Consider the following 26877-nt stretch of genomic DNA (forward strand, 5'->3'; position numbering starts at 1 on the left):
GAACATGTATAGTGAGTCAATGAGTTGCTAAACCATGATATAATGAGCTGATGCTATTCAGCCTCCAATTCTTTTTTTTTTTTAAAGAAAGCACAATTCCCAAACACTGGTTAAAACTTTTTCTTAAATAAACTGAAAATTGCTTTCTGTTTGTTTAGGAAACATATCTCATTAGGCAATGGTGAGTCAGGCAGCCAAATAGCTAGGACTTAACTGTAGTAACATTTTCACTTGATACCAGAACTTGGAGCTCCAGTTTAAGTTATGAATTGGGTTTTGAAGAGGTTCTTTGGAAGAAGGATGTTTTAACAGGTCTTCTGTACTGCAGGAGATATCTCCTTTTATTCATTTTATGGCGAGCAAGAACTGGAGACAAAGCCACGCTGAGCCTGCCCCACTGACAACAGTGGCATTTGGGCCTTCTCCACAGTATCTGGCACTTCAGGTCTCCATCCGCTGCATTATTTCAATGTTCAAAGTCTCCACGGTGTTGAAAGACAACTTAAAGAAAGCACTGATGGAATTACGGTAAACAGAAAATAACAGCAGCTCACTGCGCGATTACATAAGTTGCAAGGTGATCTGGTTTTGCTCATTTAATTACTTATGTTTGTTCTATGCACGCACAGAAAACTTGCCAAAATGCTTTACCTTAAGTGGCTCTAGTGAGTAAATACATCCATTACTCTCAGCTGTCCATTCACAGAGCCTACAGATAGCAAACCGATTTTGCAGATGCTCTGTAGACACCGGTTAGAAACTGCGAGTGACAATAATCCCAGCTGCTGTTCATTGCTAATTACTTTTATTTCTGAACACTGGAAAAACATATTCTTAGTACTAGCATTTTATACAATGGACTGTAAATCACATCATCTCTGTAACTTGTGCTAATCCTGCTTAGTGGCCTGCCTAGCAAATTTGTGTCCCATGCTAATACATCCTTCTCTGCATCACAAGAGGATAAAATAGAACTAAGTAGTCTCACACTGTTTGTGTTAACCTCTTGTAATGGGGGGAGCACACACAATCTTTACAGCACTGGAATGTAATTGATTACCAATTTTTGGGTTGGCATTTCCCTGACTACCCTGCCACAATTCAAAATAATGCGTCCTATTAGGAGAGCATGTACGTGAAAGGTAACACAGGGTCATCTTAATGTTATTACACTCAAAAGCCATTTTTCACGCATAACAAAACCTACTGAAAGCCTCCTGGGGGGTCATCAGGTAAAGAGAACTGAAGAAACTGGCTTCCATGCAAAGAGGTTGGGAGAAGCACTTGAAGTAACAGCATAAACTGAAGCTGTTTCAGCTTTCAGCCAGCCAAATTTGGAAGAAGCCTACACATTTGCAGAACTGTTTGGATTCATGCACTCTGCTCAAGTCTTGGCTTGACTTTCAGATTTTTCAGTTACATATCGTATCTCTATGTACAGGCACTAAACTCCTTCACTGGGTATATAATTGTCCTTAACCTCCTGCTCTCTCTGACCTGCCCCAGAAAGAGGAAAAATAAAGGAGAAAGGGAAGGTGAAAGGGGAAAATATATCTATACCCTAGAAATCAACATCCACAATTCTGTGTGGTATCAGAAGTGATAGCTTCTCGTATTTATTTCCCTATTTCATTCTGATCCCAGCAAAACCTAGTCCCCTGCTTTGCCTTGGCAGTTGTACTTTCTTAAGTAGACACTCCTCCCCAACATAAAGAAGAAGAAGAAACTAAACAAAAGCAATGCTAAAATTCTGCAATTCTATTACAGCAGTAGAGTCCAAAGTGCCAGTTGACCTAACTAGTGGCAGGCCCAAGTACAGGTACAGCTTGCACTGGAAATTTAAGAGGACCTATAGATCAACAGTTCCTTCAATAAGCACAGAAGAAAATTAATCTTCATATTTCTCTTTTTAAAGGCAACCTAACATACACGGCATCTGTTTGGACTGTGGAAACCTGAGTTAGTTCTTTCCTTCACTGTCGCTTGCTTGTGAGACCTTGGGATTATCATTTACTCCTGCAGCACCTTGATTATAGCAATATAGTTGGTATTATTAAGCTGTAGAGAGGAAGATGGCTATTAGAATGGGTTCTCCATTATGGCCCTTGAGATGGTTGCACTGATATTCTTCAAAAATTGCTCTTCAAAGCCATGTCTCAGTCTGGGATTAAACTGAAATATATTTCACAGTAAGACTCCCTGAAACTCAAAACTCTTAATCATTAAATTCATTCATTAATGGGGAAAATTATCAAAATCTAGAAGACGGGGAAAGAATTTACCACAAGGATTGAAGTTCATGTGTTAATACAACTAAGCTATCTCCTCATACACCACGCACATTTCCAAAAATAGCCAGAAAGAGGAGAAAAAATAACACGGTAATTGACAATGTTCAAGATGTACTTTCTAAAGCATGTTGGCAAGTACTTCAACAAAGCTGCGTAATTGCACTATATGTTTCCAACAGATATGTCTATATTACCTTAATTAGTCAGACCGAAAACAATGATTTCATGGAATAGATGGACTTGGGCAAGGAGAGGTACTTTCAGGTTTTTTTAAAAAGTATCTTTGATATGTAATCTGCCCTTGATCCCAATGCTATCCTAGTCCATTCTGCCACCTCCTTTTCGAAGTTCAATCCTAAATTTTATTACGCCAAAGCAGTTTACAAATACTGCTCACAGAAAATGAAAAAAATTACCAAGGAAGACGAAGTCTGCCAGCTCCTGTAATCATACATTTCATGGAGAAGATTCCACCAGCAGAAACTAGTGGCCTATGCCCATGTAAGAGATTCAGCTACAAGGTTTACATGCACACGGTAAAGCTGTCTTTGACCTCTGGCTTCTTTTGCAACTACTGATTAGAAACTAGACCAACCATCTGCATTGGAACATCAAACATTAGTAAATCATCTTTTTTTGATTACCTGGGTTACACCTTTGGCTAATCAGGAGGTGAAAGGCTCCAGATCCCTTACCAATCTCCTGAGCCATCCAGTCTGCCTTTGCCAATTACTCTTAATCTTCTAATCCTAAAATATTTTCTAATGCTCTTGTTTATTCATTTGCTTTGTGCAATATAGCATCCAGAACATTTTAACCATCCCACATTTATGAAGTTCTTCATGTTGTGCAGGCCAGAACAGATTCCTGGCTTTCATGCAAGTTTGTGTAACACCACCCAGTTCTCTAACCTCCACTATGGAGAACTCACTCCCTCTCACTCGCACTGTCTCTGCATGTAAAACTAGAATAATCTTCAGAGTACATTCTTAAAACTATTTACCATACTGTGATTAACTTATTGGTAGATACAACTATCTACCACATAGATACAACTATCTATCAAGTATCACAAGTGAGGCAAAGACTAAGGGCAAACTCCTGGCTTTCTGGGCTATTCGTACTTACCAAAACAAGAAAGCAAACTATTGGGTCACATTCATTCAAGATGAGTGTATTCTTCACGAGATTTATTCTGTTGCCATTGAAGCCAGTATGGTTTTTGACATTAGGATTTAAAAGGTATTTTTAAAACAAAGACTATGACAGAACAATAACAGGACTTAAACTAAGGTCAAGAGACCAGATGTGCAAAAACAACAAAAGTAAGGAACACAGAATCAAGACTTTCATTTGCTAGTTAATACTAGCAAGACTAATATCTAGCACCTAAAAGAAGCACCGTCCCTTCTATTCTCCTTCTGTATAGATAAAATTACCAGACAGTTCCTTGGCTACTGTAAACTCACACAGCCTCACAGACTTCGAGGCAAACTCACACTGTCTTACACCAAAAGAAAACCTACCTGCTTTCCTTTTTCCCCAGCAACTTTATTTTTTGAGCTCTCATCATTTCTGTGAGCGAGCTTAACAGTTTATAACTTTAAACATATCCATGACGATTACTAATCTCACCAACTTTATTCATTAACCTCTCTTCAAACACTACCAGATATCCCTGGCATAAAGATGAGGAATATTAACACATAAACAACTTTGCCTTGAAGGCTGTGAATATACATCACGTCAGTTGTTCCACAGAAACTGCCCATCTGAATGCTCTAATTTGAGGGGGAAATTCTATTCTACTTTACTTCTCACTGAAAGAAAGCTAAAATAGCTCATTTCTGTCACAGACCAAGTGAATGTTCCCAGCCACTTACTATTTAGCGGCTGACATGCTGTAAATCACTGCATATCATTCTGAATAGTAAACTTGCTAATGTCTCCAAAGAAAGGACATAAAGAACTTCTACTACATATAATAATATAAATCATTACTTATGAGCTACAGCCAATATAGAATTTAGATGCCTACAAGACCATACGTGCTTTTTCACATAATTTTTAATATATGTGTATGCATATATATATGAGAAAAAGAAGCATATATATATATATACACACATACACACAAGCACATGCATATGGATGCATATATATGTGTGTTTTACCACCACCTATTTCTCCACCTGCCCCCATTTCTTTTTCATGTCTGTGGTTTAAAAGAGATGACTGAACCCTGTGTTCAGGAGGTGTGACTCTCAGTGTGCAAGGCAGTCTCCAAGCCTGATCGTGACCCAGAAATAAGCCTCAAAATAAACAGGTATACACACATGCAGTTGCAACACCCAAGAGAGATTTGACAGTCTTCGGTTCAAACAGGGAAGTCCCCTGGGAGAGTCGGCAATGCAGCTGACACATGAAATGGGCCTTCTGGGACATCACACCTTCATACAAGTTCTGTTCTAGCACACCCTTCAAGATCTAACACGGCACAATCTAGTCCAAAAGATCAGGATACATCATATCCAGCAACAGTTGGTCAGTTTATTTAGATCTAATTCCTGTTTTATGGACAATGGAGCTAAAGTCAGTAAGACCAACAATACAAAATTTGGATCCATTTGTCTAAGCGTGTGAGGAAAATGGAATTAATTCACATACATGTTTTCATTTACTCACATCAACTAGTTATGTATCCACGCCACCTTGTAGGAAGCCCACCTGATGAAAAAGTTGAACTTCAAGAAGGTTTGATTTGTCACTAACACAAAAGTAAATTCTGTACTTTTTTATGCCTCCAATCTAGATTATCACCACTTCTGTAAGAGTCCCTTTGTCAAAACCACCAAAAATGTAGAGGAAACCCTTTAACATGAGAAGGGATGTTGATTACATCTGTACTCCTACAGACCCCATACAGCTTTTTTTAGTCTTACCTTCACAGCTTCATGTTCAATCAAACCGCTAATCTAAGAGTGGATGATAAAAAGCAGAAGCTACTAATAATAAAACCACTGGTTCTCATTCAGCTGAATCCTAGTTAGACCAGACTTTAATTATAAGTTATATTACTAGACACACACTTCTAACATGAGAACAGAAAAGCTGCCAGATTTGATATACTGAAATCCAGAATGCTAAAAAACATACATACATAACTGTGTAGGCACACGGAGCTCACCACTGATTTATGAAGGAGACAAAAAGAAGAGCTTTACACACTCTGCATGCGTGGGCACTTCTGCCACTTTCTAGGATGCTGAGCAGCCTGGTAGCTGGACATCCAGAAGGGCTCTCAGTTGCTGTGAAAATCCTGGAAAAGTTGTTACCCATATTCATATATGACAAAGGATTAGGCTGAGTGGTATACGACAACTCTCATAATATTGGATGTCTAGAACCATGAAAGGAAAAGTCTGCCGCCAATCTCTCATTAGTCTGTGGGATAGTTAGATAATGTAATACTTTTTGTTTTCCTGGGCTCATTGAAATACAATCAAGAAACTATTGGATGGCTTTTATCAGTCCATGGCTTTTCAGAAATTTGTCATCTTATATGGCAGTCTAGTATCTAAAACCATGAAACAATCAAAATGAGAGGGCTGGATTAAAAAAAAAAAAAATCACTTTTTAGTACTTTCAGTACTAAAAGGGAGTCTGAACCTCTTTAATGGCTGAACATAAGAGGAGGTAGGGCTGTGACAATAAGCTCCAGAACCAGGGCCATGCTGAGCAGGAAGCTCCTCAAAGGTAGCACACACAATGTGAGGCTGCCTGGAGTCAACCGTAAGAACTGCTGATCACTGCAGTATGTCTTTATTCACGGCTGCATGAATACCCTTCTCCCTTGGGACGTGCCATCTGAAACCCTCACCTGAATGCAGAGATTTCTGTCCTCTCTTTGAGGGACACTGTTTTCTTTTAAAACGTATCAGGAAATGGGGTCATGCTCCCTTTTATACAATAGCCTAATGGCTTGAACACTTGTTCAGGAAACAGGAAAAGTAGGCTCCTTTCCTTGCTCTGTCAGAGGGGATCCAAGCCCACTTCTTCTCCCTCACTGGGCAATGTCCTCCCCCTTAGCTGTAAGCTGGTATGTAGAAGACAGCACCCTCCAATCTTTCCGTTGAAGCTGTCCCACTCACTACTCATTAAAAAATCTGGGGACAGAAAAAGGACTCCTGCCTACTTGCCTGTGTCCAGACCTTTCCATACTTTACCTAGAGTCATTAGATCAAACACAGAAGGAGACTTAACCATACAGTATAGCAAAGCAATGGTTTTCAGCATCATAGCTGTGAACTTAGTCACCTGAATTTTACTTTAAGTGAAGCCTTTAGATCCAGTCTGAAGTCTACTGCTTTAGGCACGTCCACAAAGCCATACATAGGCTAAAATATCCGGCAAGACAAAGCTGCTTATAGAGATTGATCAATTAACTAAATGTGAAGAAAAAGTGATGAGGGGCATCAGCAAAAGTTGATCCGTTGAACTCACTTCAGATATTATTCTGATTGAAGCAATAAAGCTGATTAACACATTCTCTGGGAATTCAGAGATGTGCTAGCAAATGTTTTCTGAAATCTATACCAGCAAGAAAGTTAATCTCCCAGAAACAGATCAGTGATTTTACCAAATCCTATGGAATTTATTATAACTCAATGAACCAAAACCTCTGAGGAAGAAAATGGGAACAAAGAGTACAGGAGATTTTCAAAACAAAATCACATTTTCAGAGAAGACAAAGGAATCTTGGTGGATTAAACATTCAAATCAAGTAAAAATCTACACAGTAGTAAGGCCAGAAAGCTTGGATTAATTACACAGTTCCCAGCCAAATCCGCTTTAGGTACTACAAAAAACAGTCCCAACATTTGCATACCTGGGTGTGAAGCCAAATGTGTATCCCTACTGTTTTGCTGACTGCAATACAAAAAAAACCCCTAAAAGCTGGGTTTAGGGTTGAGGGAGGTGGTTTTTGGTGTTGGGGTGGGGGGTTAAGTTTTCTAAGATAGTCTTCACTTCTGTGGTGTAAGTCCAAAATATGCATTTGATTTCTTTCTTCCAAGCCCTTGGCAAAGGGACCACATCCCTACCTATCTCCAGATAGCACATAGTGGTTTTTTCTGCATTCAGACATTTTTCCATTGCTTTTTTGTTTGCTTTTGTTATGAATGCAGACTACAGGGCTCAATAGTATCCCTCGCTACTACAAATCTTCATGTACCGTGCTCTCCGACTGACCACTGTGAGCCAGATCAAAGTCAGTCATCTTCATCCTCTGGCTTCTGCGCCCAGCTCCCTGGCCCGAGACCATAAATCCATCGATAACTTCCACCCCAGCTACAACAGAACAGTTTGTTAAGTGCAAGGGGATCAATAAATCAGACCTTAAGCCCAGTCCACTACTATTTCAAGTTAATTACAAAGGGATTATTTTCCTTTAGCCTAGTACCTATACAAAATAATATTGTTTAGATGAACCAATTATTCAGGTTCAGTTCCCTCTCAGTGTTACACAGGAGTCTGACTGAACCAATTTTAACCAGAGCTCCAATCGATACGATCCCTTGTTGCAGCAGGAGACGCCAGCCATTCAGATGCCTGAGAAAAATCCCCTCCGAAATGGACATAGTAGCAATATAAACATGTGTGGGTGCAAAGGGGATTTTCAAACGTTCTTTTACTGTGTTTATGAATCTCACAAAACTGCTCTGTATCGGGAGTGGGGGAGGAGAAAGCATAAAAATATTAATCAGTTACTTATCTTCCGACATGTTCTGGATCAACATCTGGTGCATGTGCAAGTGATGAAGTATGGCATTTGGCACAAAAGCTTATTTAATCTTCTCTTCCCAAATTGGGCAGGGAAAATTAGCACTCTTAAAAATTAAGTTTCCAGATCCAATTTTTTTTCTTTAAAATAAATTGCCAACATTGTATAGGCTGTCTGTTCTATTTTGGAAAATGTTTTTCGTCTGAGAAAAGACTGATCTTAAGGAGATTATCTACAGGCTGTTTCCTACCGCTTTTTGTCTCCCCTGCAGTATCTTTCTGCCAGGGTTTAGTAGACAAGTATAGTCTAGGTTCAGCTGTTTTATTTCTACTTCTATCAGTTCAAACTGAGATAGCTCACACATCTGTTTTATTTCTGAAAGCACTGCATAGGAAAAGTGTCCAGCTCATTCTAATCAAGCATAAACTTTCCTATAAATAACTAAGGACCTAACGAAACAATTGTTTGGAGGAAATGAAAGTGTGTTTAGAAACTCAAATTCCTCTATACTGTATGCCTGAGCTGTTCCAGTTTGAATGTCTTCCTGACAGCATGGATCAGTTGCTCTAAGATGCTGTCCCCAGAGTCAGCAAACTGAAACTATAGCAGGAAATCCAGGTATTAACATCATACTATGTGCTAATTATAAACCATCATTTCACATTCTGACATTATTCACTTCTAACCTCTTTTAACTAAATCATGTATTTGCTTTCTAATCACAGTTTGACAGGAGAGAGTGTCTGACACGAGACAGTGAAGTGATCTTTTAATAAGACAGCAGTTCAAAGATTGCAGCTTTTACGCATAATAACGACCTTAGTTTGATTTGCTGCTCCACAAAGAAGTTGTAGAGTTTCTGAAAAAAGAGGAAAAGTTTAAATCACTTAAAAAGCTTCAAGTTCCTGACTTGTGTTCCGGTTTCAGCTTCTTACTTGAAGTTAGATGTTAGCCATCTTAACCTGTTTTGCAAACAAAATTTCTTTCCTATAGCTACAATCTCTGCAAGCGTTACCAAGTATTTTCCACCTTCTACCTTTTTATTTTAATGTACCCTGAGTTTTGTCTGGTGACTACTACCAGGTCGGACATCGTGTCCTATGCAAACACACACCTGAAATTGGATGGACATTTGAACTCGTTTTGTATGCAAACTTTGTTACTTGGGGTTTTTTTCTTGAAATCCGATTTTTTATAGCATAGAATATTGAGGTATCCTACTCCATCTCTCAGCTCACTCATGAGAGGATTTTTTTTTAAAGCAGCATTTTTTTTTTTAAACTAATTTAATATTAGCTGATAAGAAACTAACAGGAACTCCATGAAAAAGCTTTTGACTCCACTCTTTCACGGTAAAAATAAGATGATTTTTTTTTTTTTACAGCAGTGTCTGTCCTTTTTTCCCTGCTCCAACTAGATGAGAAAATGACTGAGGCAATAGTCCCTTCCTTGCATGCTCACTAACATGAAGGACAGCATGGATTACTGTTACTTTTTGAAATGTTTTAAATACCCATTGTGTATCCTGTTTTTCTGGCACTAGACAACTTTAGAGTTGCCAAGACTTGCCATTTATTTTATCTTAATAAAGAATCAATAAGCCAAATCTTAACTCCCGGCAGCTGATAATTTAGGATTACATTTTTAATTTCCAGCTGCTGTCTTTTGTCTATCTGGTTGTTATTTTTCATTATTATTTGCTCTTTTCTTTCCGAGACAGTGAATCCTTCAGATATGATTACCAATTCAGCAATTTGCCTGTTTGCTGAATAAGTTCTTTTGCTATTGATTACCACCACGACTAAATCGTACACAGAAATATCACTGGTCAAAAAGCCAAGTACTCCTCTACTGTACAAGATGCTCAGCAGACCTGCAGAGAGCCTGGCTAAAATAGCCCAAAACAGTTCCTAAGGCTTAAGCGGGTTACATGAAACACGTTAATCACGCAGGTAGAAGAGGCTTTGCAAATAACCGACTTTGCAGCGGAGAAGGCAGTTAGCAGAAGCGGGGAGGCTGGGAAAATACAAACCTGCACATCGTAAGTCCCGTTTAGTAGGACAGGCCTCTGGGAATTGATGTCCTGCAGCACTCCTGACAGCACAGTGCGGTTGACTTTCTGGAAGTCTTTGGAGTGGCTGAACTGCACCATGTTGTGGAGAGCCAAAATTTTAGTGTCGAGCTCAGCATCCTGCCTGGTGCGGTTGTGCAGTCCTAGGTGGTACTTGCGGAAGTGTTTGATGAGATCTGTGGGGTCGTTCCCATAGTAACCGTATCCACAGATGTTGCATTTGAAGTCCTGAAGCTCTGGAGACAGAGGCGCCGGATCTGGGTTATCGTTTACCAACAAATCTGCTTTAGATTTGTTCAGCCTTAAACCCCCATCTGAAGGCACTTGTGGGTTTTTTGAGGCCATGGGGACCGGGCTTGAGCCTTGGCCATCACTTTGACCACTTTGCACTTGCACTGTTTCATCTGAAGCTCTTGGCGACATCTGATGCTCCTCATTTGTCTCCGCTGCATCTCCTGACGGGGTACAGACCACATCTTGGGTGTCATCTGCATCTGATTTTTGAGGAGACTTCAAGGGCTCACAGATTCCCCCAACAGCTGGAGATGAGAAAGCCAGCATATTTCTGTCTGTCACCTCATCATGAGGGAAGGATGGAACATTTCCTCCCTTATTGTGGCTTTCATAATTGAAGCCAGCCTTTTCACTCAGCACTGAGCTTTTCAAGTCCTTTTTAATGCTGGAAGATGGCTCTTGGACATGCGTGCAAAGTTCCTCCTTGTTATTTAACTCTGCCGCATCACCCTGGTCAGTGTTTTCTTGCATCTGCTCTGCGGAAAATTCTTTTTTCCTTCCAGACTCTTCACTTTCAGTACCTGTAGACTCAAGGGTCTGTACCTCACCTTCACTAGCAACGTTTCTTAGAGGGGGGTTCTTTTTCCGGACCATATCTACCACAGAAAAAAAAAAAAAGAAAGGAAAAAAAAAAAAAAAGGAAAGAAAAAAAGCAAAAAACCCTATAGAATTATTCAAGATAAATAACAGCTTATAAGCCTGGCACTTTTTAAAGCATTCTGAACTATATGAATACATCAACTTTTCAGAAATTTTTTGTCAAGCGGGTTTTTAGTCTACGCAGAAAACTGGAACTTTATATTAAAAAAAAATGATCACACTGAGGCTGAACTTAAATAAAAGACAACTTTAAAGTACGAAAACACTGCCATCAGAGTGAGTGAATTACAGGTTTCATTACCTTTTCAGAAGATAATGGTCTGGCAGAAATATTTTAAATGAAAGCTTCCTTTAAAATAATTTTTAAAAACTAAGGGGAAAAATAAACTTTTGCAGTCTAATGTTCATACACTGTACAACTACATATAATGTAGCTTTGCAAAAATACACCTAAAAGACATATTCAGGAGCACTTAAACAAGTTATTAGGAAGGAGACAGATTTAGGCAAGTAAGTAACTTTGAGGTTCCAGAGAAAGTATCTTTCCTAAGCAGGTATCAGTTTCTCTACAGCAAAAGCTCCCCCTCCTACTGCCCATAAACTTCAAACAGGATTATATGGATATTCTAGAGTCTGGTCCCACAGTCCATTATTCATGTAATTAGTTCTATTTGCCAAACAAAGAGAAACTAACTTTATGAGGAAACCCGTTGTCAATAAAATTTTACAGGCCTGGATCCAGACATTTGACATTGCTGTGTGGCTGAGTCGGGATCTACCCCGAAAACACCTGGAATCCACATGGATCTAAACAGCCGGACCTTCCTCTGCGCAGTCCTCCTTGCAGGCACAGCCACTATCGCTAAATCTGCAAGTTCACTGTCGGGATCCACTTCAGAAAGCTCAGACAGGACAGCAACAAGGATCAGAGAGAAAGAAGGAGCCTGCCACCAGTGAGTTAGCTGCTAGCTGAACAGGGGAGATGATGGAAAACAAATAATCCGACTACGCAGGTAGTAAGCCAAATTCCTCCTCCGCTACGTATCTTCACCCTCCCCAGCCTACTTAGAGCAAATATATATATGAAACTTCCCTGCACTCTCCGCTGTGTGGTTCTGGATTTGATATTCATCACCAGCTGGTTTGATCCATTTGTGTTCACATGCTAGCTATGGGCAGAAGACAGATGTGCTACAACTTCTTCTATGCTCTTATCTTTGCCAATGCTGTATACAATGATGGATGTTTCTCTTTGCCAAATTGCGTGTGGTCTGGTGGCAGCAGCCTGCAGTACCACACATGAGATGGGAGCTGCAGGCTCGAGCCTGAGCCCCCGTTCCCAGGCCAGCCATGGCCGGGCGCCTACAGAGGCACTGGAGATCTCTATTGCTCTGCGAAGGGAGGACCACCTGGCGATTCTGGGAGCAGCACTGATGCGCTCCAAATGGTGCTGCATCCAGACCTTTAAAAGCCACGGATGACCTTCTCAAAACAGTACTTTGAGAAGTATGGCTGGGGACGGAGGTTAAAAATAAAAGAACAGGCGTCTGTACATCCTCTTATTTACATCTGCTCCACATGAAAGGGCACTGTATGCTATGTTGATAAAAACAGACAACTTCTTAGGGGAAGTGTTCAACTTGTGTCTTGGGCTGGCTGTGTTGTCTTTGTGGTTGAGCCGATCCACAGGCAGCATGGGCTACAGCGAGACGGCTTTCACACAGAATGCCAGCTCGTGTTACAGAAATTTTGACACTCCGTGTGGTCTTAATAGGTTTCTTAAATGCCTACTGTGATTCCTTACTGTAGAAGACACACATGCTTGGGAACCAAGTGTCTTCTCTTTAATGTCAACCATACCTACTGGGATATGTATGCACTGAATTTTACTTTTTTTTTTCCCTAGTAACTTCTGAACCATGAAGTCACTCAGAACTAAGAGAAAAGAAAGATTTCCTGTTGTGGTAAGAGAACTATTACAGCACAGACTCAGCCTACTAAAACAACATGCGCACGTATATAATTCAAGGTATAAAGATAGTCCTTAGCCTTTTAGCATTACTGCTTCTCTGTGGGACTTCATGAATGCTCTTGGTTAACACACACTAAAAATATTGGTGAGCATCTCTGGTAGGTGTTCAGCTAAGTCTGTATTTCTCTCCTGCTTACACATCCCAAACCATTTTTAAAATAACTTCTGTTTAAATGCAATTCATGGCAGTTAGAGGACAGAGAAAGGAGCCCTAACTACACAGTGAAGAAAAATCACAAAATCGAGAAAGTAAACATCGTGACTGTTACCTCAGTCAAAATTAAACAAGACTAAATGCAATGTTTTAAAATGTTTTTGTTACAGATATTTTTGGCAGATAAGGAAAGTTTAGAGACTTTGCTATCTTCGTGGCAACTGACAGAAAAGAGTCACAGAAAAGGACAGAAAAAAAATCCCTATAAAGCAAAGAAAAGAAAAATCTGGACTGTATACAGGCTAACTAGACAGTACTCCAGATCTAGATACTTTGGTTCAAATTTTCCTCACATATCTGTGAGTCTGTGTGTTAATGGAGGGGGGGGGGGGGGGAACATATCTGCCTAATGGAGCTTTTTCATGCAGTATTCTACACTTGGAGAAGGAAAGAAGATAACATGGATTTAAATATAAAAACTTTCTTAAGTTGAATCTAAAAGTATTTTCCCCTCTTTTTTCTTTTAGCTTTTGAAAAATCATCTGTCATTTATTTGCTTGATATCCACTCAAGGGGACGGTAAGAAAAGACACGGTATTTTTTTTGTCGCTGAAATTCCACCACTATCATTTTTCAGAGACATATTATGTAAATAAAACTACATTTGCAATACTCCTAAATCGAAGAAACCATCCCCTAGCAAGTCATAAGTTAGATACAGAAAGAATATAGCCACTCTGAAATTATTATCTCTAAGACAAATAACAGATTGCACAATGTTTTATTGTGTGCCAAGAACGTTTTCAGTTAACAATTTCACTTGAAAAAATGGATCACATACTTGTAAAATCATACCCAGCATTGACTTCATAAGGCATGTGGCTTTAGAGTGCTTTTTACAATTATTAATTCTATTAGTCAACTAGCAGGCGGGCTAATGCAATTGTCTTAGAAGATGCACGGAAGACACAGAAGACATTTTGAGAGCTGATCTGTATATCTGCAAAACAAAACAAAAAAAGGTTTTCCTTCCTAAATTATGCATTCAAAATATGGTTTTTACTTAAAAACATTATTATGCCTGTTGTACATTCACATGCAACTATTAGTGGGCACTACACAAATAGTGGCTGCTGTTCTCTACTTCCATCAAGCATAAGAAATTCCGTAGCTGCCTTCTCAGACACACACCCACACTCTTGTACACACACACATACAAACACATAGGGAAAGAGAGACAAAAATTATCTCAGAGGTGATGTTCACCAAAAAACGAGTTTAAAACAAGTTTAAAGTATGTGTTGAAAATGAGATGGACAAACGCTGTAAAAAATAAAAGTGCCTTAAAAATTCACATATATTAACAGGTATTGTGCATCGTAATGGGACTGGCCTAATGGGATGGATAAAGGAATACAAAGAACTGGTTCATATCCAGGCTCTGCCATCAGCAATTGAAAGTTATCATCTGCTGGCTGCCTCGTGTCCCACTTGAAACTAATTTAGTGGTGTTACTTTAAGTGGGCAACTATCCACTTCTCAAAAATGCCATCACAATAATAAGCACGTTTGTTGGCTGTTAGTGAAGAGGCCAAGTGATGAACAGCCATTGGGACTGAACTACCTTTTTGTCACTGGAAATGGTGATCTTCCCAAAATAAAAGAATTACTAAGCCTGATGTGAATGAAGAGACTTTCGAGCTGAGGGAACTTTGGATAAGGTCCAGGCTGCAGAACTCGTCTTTGGGCTCCATAATCCAGGGTTTAGTATCTTATTTTTATTATGCTGAAATTACCTTTAAACCATGTGAGGTTTTTTTTACCTGATAGATCAACTTCACCTATTTTAAAGTAGAAATAATACTAATAGCTATATATAGTTTCCCTCAAAACCAGCCAAGGTTACTCCACACGATTTATTCATCTGCGAGATACAGACTTTTCTGTTCAACAATCACATCAGTTTATCCCTGCAAGCAAAAAGTGGAAACTTCTGCTAAAATCAGTTTGTAATTCAGGATAATGAATTACCATAGTGACTACTGTACCTCTTTTTAAAAATAAAAAGGAAAAGCAAATACTGATAACCAATACTTTCTTATGCATGGTGAAGATAATGGCTAATTACCTGCTGATCATCATCTCCCGCAATGGGTCATTGTTGTTGCTCATTACTTTTATTGAACGTGATGACTTGTCATCAAAGCCTATTGCAACAGCACGGTTGTTGCCTTGTGCTTGCACTGCAGGTTTAGGTCAGATCTTAGTCATATGCTCTTTTTAACAGAATAATACCTTTAGAAAGATGTCTGAATTTTGTGAGATGCCACTGACTAATCTTTGCGCAAGTAGATGCACAAGCAGACGAATAGCAAACTGAGTCAAGGGTCTACGAAGACTGTGATGTTATCAGTCACTATGCTGCAGCAACAAAAAGTTAAATGAAAATACGCATTTATATTCAACCGGCTCAGGTAGGACCTCTTTGTTAAGGGATAGTAAAATTAATACTTTTACACTCATATATATTACACACCCACACACAGACATGTAATGCACATACGGCGCTTAAACATCAATCATTTTGTTAGAATAATGCAGCAAAAAATCATTAACTCTCAGTGTCTCAGCTTAATATATGTCTAATACTTACCTATCTCACAGGAGTGTTGTGAGGCTTAATTAATTAGTGACTATAAAGCACTTTGTGATCCTCTAATGAAAGGTGCTACATAGCACAAAGTATTATTAAAATCATTAGGACCACAAAAAAGCCCTGTGGAATTCCAGCCTACACTGTCTGTTGGGGTTGGGAGTGATCTTATTATTAAAAGGAGACCGTCAGACTAATTTTCATAATTTTTTCAAGATCTTTTTTCCCCCTTTGCTGTTGTGATAGCACGTTAGTAGCTAGAAATTTAATCTTATCATCTTAATAACATACACTCATGTAGTTTGTTACTGCAGGGCTAGAGAAGAGAACAGGGCTTTTGGCACTCATCTGGCTTTCCCTTTTAAGGGAAAAAAAAAAAAATTGAGAGACATATTTTGACACCTTCCCACACTCCACCCCACCAGGACAGCCGATCATGTGAGATGGCAGGATACTCACTACAGCCGCATGGGAAAATACTGCTGTGGTTTTAATTTCTCACTCTTTTTTTTTTTTTTTTCTTTTTCTTTCACAGCAAAAAAACACAAGGCACAAAACAAAACCTAGCTTATTACACATAAACAGGCTACAAAGACTGTCTGCTGTGCTTTATATAAAAAGCCCTTAAGTGTTCAAAGTGCCGGCTTCTATCAAGCACACAGAGTCCCAACCGATCTGGAGCCTTGTCCCCACTCTCCACACACCAGTCGAGCAGCTGTAAGGCACACGAGCTCTGCAGCCAGAAAGCTCCTGTCCCGAGAGGGTGAAATTCTGGGAAACCATCTCCGCGGCGGGCTCCGTCCCCGGGGAGCCAGCCCGCACCCAGCCCTCCGCCGCAGCCCGTCCCGCTGGGCTCGCCCGGGCCCGCGCCCAGCGCAACCAGAAAGTCAACAAGCTAGCCAGGACAGCCCAGTTCAAAGACCTGCATGTTTTCTAATTTAAGCATTTTCAAAAAATATAATAATAATAATAATAATGATGATAAAATATAATAATAATAATAACAATAATAATAATAATAATCTGGAAATACACTGGAAATTCCAGGTGAAATTGCTGCTTTCACTGAGAATTAGATTACATTAGATGCAAACTACCCCCTGACTCAGACACAGCGGTACAGGACTGGCTAAAGCTCCCATCTTTCCACCTTCCCTCGTGGATACTTGAACAGTGAAATGGCAGAAGAGAGACGTGTACAGCTTCACATCCCCACCACCTCCGGGCGGGACACAGAGCTAGAGGCCCTCACACAGGACGCTTCTCTCTCAGCTTTGCTTGTGGTTCTCAGAGCAAGCCTGCCTGAAAACAACCGATACATGGTCCTAACCTTTCTCTGCTGAGAAGGGAAGAACAACCCCTTTTGTGTGAGGAACTCAAGAAGCAGGCCCTAAAGCATGGGAGGGCAGAATAAAGTTAATGACAAGCAGCTCCCTCTTCAACAAGACCACCTCCTCCCCCTTGGCACCAGTGTCTTCAAATACACCGTACAAGACGGGGGACGTCATGGCTCTAAGCAAGTGACAAACTAATTCCAAATTACTTCTTAAGCTATATGTGTTTTTCTACAAGCCCCAGAACTGCATGGCCGCTGCTTCCTGCCTGAGATTGCTTAGAGGAGAACATGCCTCCTCATATCAGTAAAATTTGGCAGGATCAGACATTGTATTTGGTGAAAATGCATCTGTTTGATATTCTACACTCTGCAAGCTCCACTGAAATTATGATAGCTTCATCAATCTAGAAAATGCAAGGAGAAAATCATGCTTTATATGTCACACAAGTAGAGCAGTATTATAGCAAAACACTGTTGGTTTTCACCTCCTCTCTTCCTCTTCTGCATTTGCAGACTCTTCAGTTTAGTCCCTGATCACCAATTTGCCAAGAGCTTTTTGCAATTTTTTTTTTTTCCACAAAGTTTACAACAAAGAGACAAGTGAAAAAAAAGCTGCGGTCTGTTCAAGCTTGCTCCATCCCATTTACATTTCCTTTCCCAACATTGATCGTCCTCAAATCTTGAAAGGTGCACCTTTGGACGTCTTAAATCCTGTTCAGCTACAAAGTGTCATCACCTTCAAACAACTCTCATCAAATAAATCTCTTATTAAATCACATCGAATTAATTAAAAACGATCTTTTCTATTACCATATGCTTCAGAGCACAGCACTTATTAGTAGTCATCTAGCCACTGAAATAAATCTAACCTTTTCTATGGGTATAGACCAGACACTTGGTCATTTCAGAGAGTTTAGGAGTGGCATTTCAAAACAGATTGTTTGAACTTAGTTCCAGACACTTATTCAATTTAAGCTCACTACCGAGGTAATCATGCAGACACTTTCAGGAGAAACTGAAGTCAAAAGGTGATTTGTCTGAAGAGGCAACACGGGGTGGAATATTACGTTATCTTGCAACCAAAATGAAGAATTCTGCAGTTGCTTCTTTTATTTAAGAGTGCTTGAGCACAGCAGTTTGCTGCTCTGCATTTCTTACTAGCCTGCTGCAGAGCTTGCTCTACTGGACCTCCATTGCCAACCGTCCAGGATGGGGGAGCCCGAGAAGGCAAAGATTGGCTTTGCCCTGGCTTCCAACCAAGCATCTAAAAGTACTCTGTAAACATGACAACCTGTTAAACCTCAAAAGAACCTTGCAAAACGGGGAAATTAATATCACTGCCATTCTACAGACAAATAATATGATCTACAGAGAGGATGCAAAAATCAAGGTGTTCAAGATGATGTGCAGGCAAGGCTCCTGCCTAGTGACTGAACCTGGTTTCTCCTGATGTCCAGGCCCATAGCCCTCTCCTGTATGCATTTCAGTAGAGAGAGCATCACCCCAGCACTTGGCAAAAGGCCAAGACCCTGTAATTTAATAAGGTACAGAAAGAGCACCTCGTGCAAAAGTCTAAATGCTCCAATTTATCATGACAGTTATGGGATAAGCTGACATTTTATTTGTATGTAAATTAGTCTCCAAAACAGCATAAAAAGGCCACACTTTCAGAGAATATTGTGCCTTTGCTTCTCTGTTCTGCATTTATCTAAGCTCAGCTTTGAGTATTAAAAGTAGTTTAATTTTTATGTATTGATGCTGCTTTGCATGCTCCCCAATCTGTTGTTATTGCACCGCAGAGAGAATCCAGCCTGATTTGCTTACTGCAATGAAATGACTGACTTCTGCCAGGGCTGACACCTCCTATGAGAGCCCTGCCATCCTCACTGAATCTTCTGGTTATTCTATTAATTTGCTGTCATTACACTTTATAGGATTGTAGAACATTCCCTATTAGATGAGACCAGAGGTCCATTTAGTCTGGTGTTCTGCCTTGGAGAGCGGCCAATACCAGATCCTTCAAAGAAGGTTCAACTGCCTATGGACAGATAAAGAATGACCTACCTCTGTGAAAAATAAATCGCTCCTAATCCTCAACATTTAGACAGTGGCTTACTTTCTGAAGAGTAAGAGGGTTTATAGCCCTTAATTATCTCTCACGTTCTACAATTTGTTGTTAAATAAGTCTGTATATCCCCACTTCCTACAAAAGTGCCCAATATCTATCTGAACATTACTACAATCCTGGTATCAGTGTTCTCTTGTAGCTCTCACTTTACAATCTAATTACAAACTAAAAAAGAGCAAGTATTTTAAGTATTTTGAATTTGCTTCTTATCAATGGAGTAGAGTTTCCCCTCAATCTTGTACTAGCAAGAATTGAAGATCCTCTAGGCTGTGGGCGCATCTATCACATCCCCTCTATTCATCCTGTCCTTTAGGGTAAACAGCCGCTGTCTTTCCAAACTCTCTTCTAGTAGGTGTGGCGGTCTCATATGTTTCAATTTCTTTTCAGGCTGAGTAAACCCAATGTTCTTCATAATCCAAATGTCCTTTGAAGACAATGGGAGTTTAGGGTTTGCAAATGACTCAGAACTGAATCTGAGTTGAGTGTATTGGCAGAGGTAAGCACAGTACTACCTTGAGATGAAGAGTGAGGAATGAAGGTGACCTCCTGGCTTGTAGGCAAGAGCAATCAGGTACGGATAAGAGAAGCGACTCATTTGTTCTCTTGCAGTAAGAATACAGTGCGCTGATCCTATTTCCCTTGAAGCCAACAGCAAAAGCCCCACTGACTTTGAGAGAAGCAAGACTAAGATGTGCAGTTCCTTTCTGCCAGGTGAGGTCTGCGATATGAGAGAAAGGCATCAAAGTTCCCTTGCTCAAAACTTCAAATGGAAGCAAATATTATTTGGGAGAAGGGGAGCAGATGGAATGGAGAAAAAGGATGGTTTTGGCTAGCATTCCAGAAGAGTTAAAATAACTTTCTTTCCAAGTAGAGGCAAAAAACCCCCATTTGAAATGGGGTTGAAATTTCAGCTGGATCAAAACTAAAAAGTGGGAAGGAGGCAGAAGTCTACAGCCTGGACCTGAAACAGCAATATTAAATCATCACCGGAGAGGGCATTATTGTAGCAATTTTCCAGCCAGACTAGAACCAAGATGAACATGAGTTTGCAAAAATGTCCTTTTTTTTTTTTTTTTAAAGAAAAAAATTGGCAAGGGTTTCCAGACACAAGTTACATAGGTAAGAGAGGGCAACCAAGGGCAACAGGAGTTGAGCCCACGTACATCAAAGCAGACTTTGGCTTTGGGTACCTATCCAAACTGAGCCTTCAAAGGTTCTGATGTTGCCCTGTTGTTTAGCTTGAATCTTGTCTAAGCTTGCTCAGGAGAACCCACATTCAGAAGTATGGGAGAAGGGAAAAAGAACACATATTTTCCAAACTGTGATTTCAAAACAAAACAAAAAAATGTAAATCTACATGCTGCAGGGTAATACTGGTAAGCGTGGCTAGCTATTGTTGCTCCATGCTTTTCAATTTCCATATATTAGCATTCATTGCTGACATTATTAAATCCAAAGTTATTTGGATGCTTTGATCAGCAAATTGAATCTTGAGTCTATATATGATGTACCTATATTCACGTAAAGTTTACAAAACTATTATATTTCCCTATTCTAACTCTTCCCCCCACATGCTGCGAGTTTCCATATATCCCACAGCCATACATTCCAAACACAGACTATTTTATTTAGTAATATATTCAAGAATTTAGATAAAAAGAAAAGCAATGGAAAATGTTTGGCAATCTCTATATAAACAGTTTCTATACATTTGGGTTGAATCATCCAGTAAACTCTCATCTTGATACGCCTGTGACAGATAAAACTTTCATCACCAATATGCCCTCTTGACTTGGAGGTCAGGATACAGGGGGATCCGTATTACAAAATCTCTTATACCTTTTATGGCCATCACAAAAATTAACATCACATTAAATATAAGCAAGTCAGAATTTTGGCACTGATTTTCCACTCGGCACAAAAACCCCCACTCTCCATTGTGAATGGGGGAGAAACAACAGCAGTGGCAACCACAACAAAAGAGTGGATTGTGTGTTCCCTACACAAAACAGAAAGCTGTGCCTATTCAAGAAATCTTGGCCATTTGTCAGAAATTAGAGAACTGACGTTGGAGCCCAATATTAGCTCCAGCCAAAGCAGTGGTGAATTACCTTGCCTTTGGAATCATCCCTATTAACTAGGAAAGACTCTCTGTTGCAGCACATATCATATGGTCCTCATGCAGACTCAGAAACCGAGCCACTTCTTAAAACAAAACAAAGTAAAATAGAAAAAAAAAAAAAAAAGACCAAAGCGAATGCAAATGGATTCACTGTGAGTGGTCTGTCTATTATTTGCGCTTTTTATCTCTTATTTATGTTTCTTTTTAAGCTGAGGAATGAAGTGAAATGCTGATGAGAAAGCTACTCTTACAATGCCTCCACCGTAATGTTTTGTTATGAAACGCCTTTAAAACAGAGAAGCATTTTTCAGATAGCCATAAGAATCGAATGCATGTATTCAATGAGGAATATGATTTCTGTTTTACCCATTTCAATTCTGGTCAGAAATGGGGAAGGAGGGTGAAGAATAAGGAGACTCCTCGAGACTCTGCTGATGTGGCTTTGCAGCAGCTTCATGTAGCGAGCACTGGCATTCCTTTAAAACTGGCAAGGGGTGCCAGCGTCAGCCTGTTGACTGCTGGATGAATATATACAGTGCAAATAATGCCGTTCTTGAATCAGTTTTTGCCCAACTCCCACATAAACTTTCCATGGGAAAATCTCATAATGCCTGCATAAGTGATTTTATGAATCCAGCTTTCAGCTTTTGATAGAAGATTTCTTACTCTACTGGCTTTGATTCTTTATTGCATGAAGGGGTAGTGCCAAAAGCCCTCACATTAGCCTCGACCATACAGACATCGGAAATTTAATTTAAACCTTGGCAATCTGCCAGGATCATAAAACACATACAAAAAAAGATTTAAAAATTGATTTTTTTTCTGAGCGCTAAATATGTAATTTCCACAAACGCAAGAACAACACAGGTTACAGAATCTGCACACTGCAATGTATAGACAGGCACTAAAACTACCGGTAGCAGTTGAGTAGAAATCTGCAGTCTGCAGAGAACAAACAGAAGTGGACAGTTGTTTTTCCCACTGAAGATATATTTTGAAATGAGTTGGACACTATCTCTTTTCCATCAATAATGCATCTAAATGTTCCTTAAAAAAAATATCTAGAAGAAATTCTCTAAAAAAAAGTTACATAGAGGTACAACCACAGATTACGCCAATACTTCCATTCTCAAAAATCCCCTATACGCAAGTGAGCCTTACCGCATTGCTCCTGTCTTCCTCCTCAGAGCTGCCTTCTTGCCACCTCAATTCCCAATGCGGTACCTCACCAGTTTTAAGAAATATCCGGCAACGATGTAGGGCTGATTTGTTGCACTGGGATATATCCCACAAAAATGGAAAGCTTCTGCCATGTTTTCATTTCTAAAGAAAGCAACTTATTAAAGCAACTTCTGGGTTCACTGGCATATTGGAGTCTAAAAAAAGTCCCAAAATTATTTGCAGAGGCTACAACAGCACCTTCTTTGAAGTAATGTTGCAACTTGTGCAAAGGAATTTGGGATGTACCTGAGATCTGAAGGTGCGGGCTACAAATTAACACAGCCAATTAGGTGGAGAAGCTGAGAGTCCAACACAGATGGGGCAAGATAACCACAACTGAATAAAAGGACTGCCAAATGTAAGCCAGTTGGCTGAGTATAGATCATGTCATCCGGCTCAGCTAGCTGCTGCCCAATCAATAATCTGTTGCTGTTTGCTCTCCCCATGCCAATCAATCTGAGCTAGGGCTGCTTCTAATTTTCCAATCTAGGAACAGCTTCAGAACATCCACAATTGTTATTTCAAACAACCCAAGAGATAAATGTTTCATCCACACATCAGCGTGCAGATTCTTCCCAAAATGGGACTAGTCAAGAGTAAATAATTACTCCTGTAACAGTTTGATCTGATAAACCACGAAACATAAGGCTACAAAAGTGATCTTTGTACCATTAGCAGTCAGGAGAGAATCCAGCTTCTAAAATTACTTGATTAACTGATACAGGACCCCAAAACTGTGATAATTCTGTAGCGAATGTTTCGCAATAGATATAGCCATTTTTTAGGGATTAGTATTAGCTATACATTTCTTATCCCCTGAAATCTGGTACAACTGGATTTATGCTGCAAAGATGCCTTGCTTTACAAGAAGACAGAGATGAAATCAGAGTCAATTAAATTTAAGCATCTCTTAAACAATTCTTTTGTTAAGCAGTATGTATTGAAAGAATACATGAGAGGAATTAGAAATCATTTGCATAACTTGTCCGTGGCTTCTCTTATTGTGAGTAATGAGAACAGCCCAAGATCACACAGATAAAAATCTTAATGTCATAAGACATTCGTATAACCATTTGCATGTAGATAACAAGATGAGCGTATATATGCATACATGACATAAAGAACAGAGACTGCAATAAACAGAAGTCATGTATTTGTGAAGCAGCTGATACTAGGGTCTTCCCCAGCATGAGAATCTACTGTTCAAACCAAACATAGACTCGAGTCTTCCTTTTTTTAAAAAATAACCTTTTGTATCATTGAATCCCTCAGCATCTTGATAGGCCTTGGCCCATTAATAGAAAAAGAATTACTCTTTATGACTCCCAGATCTAAAGCATCGATTTGATTTCCCATCCTATTACACACCAGGTTGTTGCAGCTCTGGATCTCCTTTGAATCTGAAACAAAAACGCCCAACATCTACGCTCGTGACTCTCGCTCTACATCCGCACACAGCAGAACCTACATATCGTTCCCGTTTTGCCTGCTCACAAGATGGCATGCTTGTCTCACTTCAACCCCGCAAATAAGTCTGTATGACGCTCACGGCATCAGGGATAAAGGCTGGGCACGGAGGTGGTAGCGCGGTTAGTGAGCAGAGCAACGCGCTCCCACACCACCGACGGCACCGGCGGTGCTGCAGGTACGCCCGTGCTGCGGCACCTGCAACGCCGCGCACGCACAGCCCGGCTGGTTCTCGCTTCCCAGGCTCAAATGCGGGAAGCAGTGGGGGCTTGGAAACTGCAAATCCCAGAAGAAAAAAAATGTGGCTTCTTTAGCCCAAACTGAACTTTGTCTACCTAGAACGCTACTGGCATCTGAGCTAAAGGGTAGTTGTGTAATTCGACAGTATGCTGTAATCTGGGCAACGTACACACACTTGATTAGACTCTAAAATTACTGAAAATTACCATCTCCCTTGCGTCTTTCTAACAGCTTGACATATCAATGCCTAATGTCTCATTATGTTTATGATTTGAATCATGACTGTAAATCACTGGAAATACAGAAGAAGAATGAGACATAAGATTTGGGAGGAAAAAAAAAAAAGAGGATGCATTATAGAGAGACTGGACTTCAGAAACTTCCTGAAAATATTAAAATCAGCAACAAAAACTTCATATAAAACTCTGAGAAACAGCAAGTCTACAGCAGGTAGTGGAATAAAGATTACGTGCTGCAGACCCAGTGGTTCACTCATCACAGGCAGAGAGAGTTAAGACTTGTTTGGATTTAAAGAAACATCCTTTTTCCTTTTTTTCCTTTCTTTAGGCAGGTGTGGGGAATAGAAACAATAGGAACATTGTTGTACCTGTTGATTTTGCTCACACTCACTAAAAAAAACTTTCTGTTTTTTTGCTCACACTCACTAAAAAAAACCTTTTCTGTTTTCTCAAACCTCCATCAGGTTTGAGAAAACAGAAAAGACACCACCTTTTGTTTTAGCTATAGCAAAAGTGTGCAAAGTCTAGGACTTTTGTTCACGTGGCAAGTACACACATTTAATTGTACACGCAGGCCCTTCAAATTAGCCTGTGTCCTTTATACCCGTAACCAGCTGCTAATCACTTTCTGCAAATCCCCACGTTTTGCCCTGAATTCACAGCACCACAAGTCAATTTGGTCCTTGAATAGGGCAAAAAGGAAATAGGACTTAGGCTGTGCTGGAGCTGGCATGTGAACCCTGTAACTGAGATTCAAGAAGTGAGGAAATGTCAATGGTTTAGGCATCAAGATGAGCAAAAGGAAGACCATTGTGCAAGCTCACACCGCCACAGCGATGCTGTGCCAGCTGGAAACAGTAAACCCACAAGAAAGCACTAGGCAGGGATTTCTTTTCACTGTCAGCTGAACTGCTTCCTGTAATTATAAATATACACGGGTTAAAGTGAGAAAATTATTAAGCACTGATAGAAAATGAATTCCCAAAGACTACTCGAAAGATTAATCAACAACAGTCTATCAGCATAAGATACTGTGGCAACACAGCATTTCTGAAGCAGACAGCCTGGCATTTACTTGCTTTGCTACATGAGAAAAATCCAACAGCAGATCATGGGTACATCTAAACTGTGGGATACACTTCTGCAGCTCTCAGCTCCAAATACACACCCTGGCAACATCCTGACTACACGTCAGAAAATCTGGTTTGGCACCATTCTCCTACGCACTTTGGACTCCATCAGTAGAAACCCAAGCGAACAGACGAAGCGCAACACGCGCCATCCAGCAGATCAGGATTGGGTGCCTGACCTGCGAGAGAGATACGGCAACTGCTCCTTGCTGGCTTAGGCTTCCTACAAGCACTCCACATTTCTGCAATATTAAAGAGGCGCTTTCTGCTCTGGTTTGTAAAGCCATTTTTTCATTATTATTTCACCTTTTTTTTTTCCTTAAATAAAATAGTAGATCATTAAAAGAGAGGAGGGGCAGTCCTACGGTTAGATGAGTAGCCAAGGACTGGGAAATGTCTCTTAATTTCCTTTGTGTCCTCAGAAAAGTAGCATCATACGCTAACCACTCCCACTCCAAAACAGCCATATCATGGCTATGTTTATACTCTTTTCATAACACTCATCAAGAAGTGAGCCTGGTCTTGAGGCCAAATGACAAGGCAGAGACTGAAACTCTACTACTTTATTCTCAAGTCACCTCTTTCCATTTGAACTAGTCCATCAGGGTCTAAAGCCTTGTCTCAAACAGCTGCATCACGGATGACCTAACAAGACAAATACTCAAGTGAGTTTATACAGAAAGTACTAAGGAAACTGGATGATGAAAAGTTTTGTGGTATCTTCAATCTAGAGGAGTACTGAGATACCATACAGAAAACTATTGAAAGTTGTATTATGAGTTATGAGGAATGAAAATTAGTAAGAAAGAGAGCATGCTCTGAAATAACAATCCCTGGGACCTTATTAACTCTAAATGATACAAGAAGGAGGAAAAAAAAATAAACAGTAGTTGACCACAATTATAAACCTATCTAAATCACACTTCAAAGGACCTTATGATGTCCTAGACAAGGATTTTAGCAGAAACAGGTAAGTATTAATGTCACTGTATATGTCACAGGTGATACTACATTAAGAAAACTATGTATAATGTTCAAGAAAGATTGATTTTAACTGAAATTAATGAAGATATGGAAGATGGGACTCTCTTCTAAATGAAGAAGTGAAGTGCAACTC

General features: G+C 39.9%; 1 protein-coding gene across 5 annotated transcripts in view; it reads right to left on the reverse strand.

The window, feature by feature from the left end:
* Window positions 1–26877, reverse strand: part of TRPS1 (transcriptional repressor GATA binding 1) — a 218411-nt gene that overhangs the window by 164041 nt on the left and 27493 nt on the right. For 3 of the 5 annotated variants that reach the window (XM_075495161.1, XM_075495160.1, XM_075495164.1), the window contains exons 2-3: window positions 14066–14224; window positions 10106–11034 (exon numbers count right to left, since the gene is read on the reverse strand). In XM_075495161.1, coding sequence (XP_075351276.1) covers window positions 10106–11034; window positions 14066–14102 — 966 coding nt within the window. In that variant the 5' untranslated portion in view covers window positions 14103–14224. The remainder of the gene's footprint in view (window positions 1–10105; window positions 11035–14065; window positions 14225–26877) is intronic. The other 2 variants (XM_075495162.1, XM_075495163.1) reach the window with 2 other exon arrangements.

This window comes from Mycteria americana, chromosome 2 (genome assembly GCF_035582795.1).
Source record: "Mycteria americana isolate JAX WOST 10 ecotype Jacksonville Zoo and Gardens chromosome 2, USCA_MyAme_1.0, whole genome shotgun sequence".
NCBI lineage: Eukaryota > Metazoa > Chordata > Aves > Ciconiiformes > Ciconiidae > Mycteria > Mycteria americana.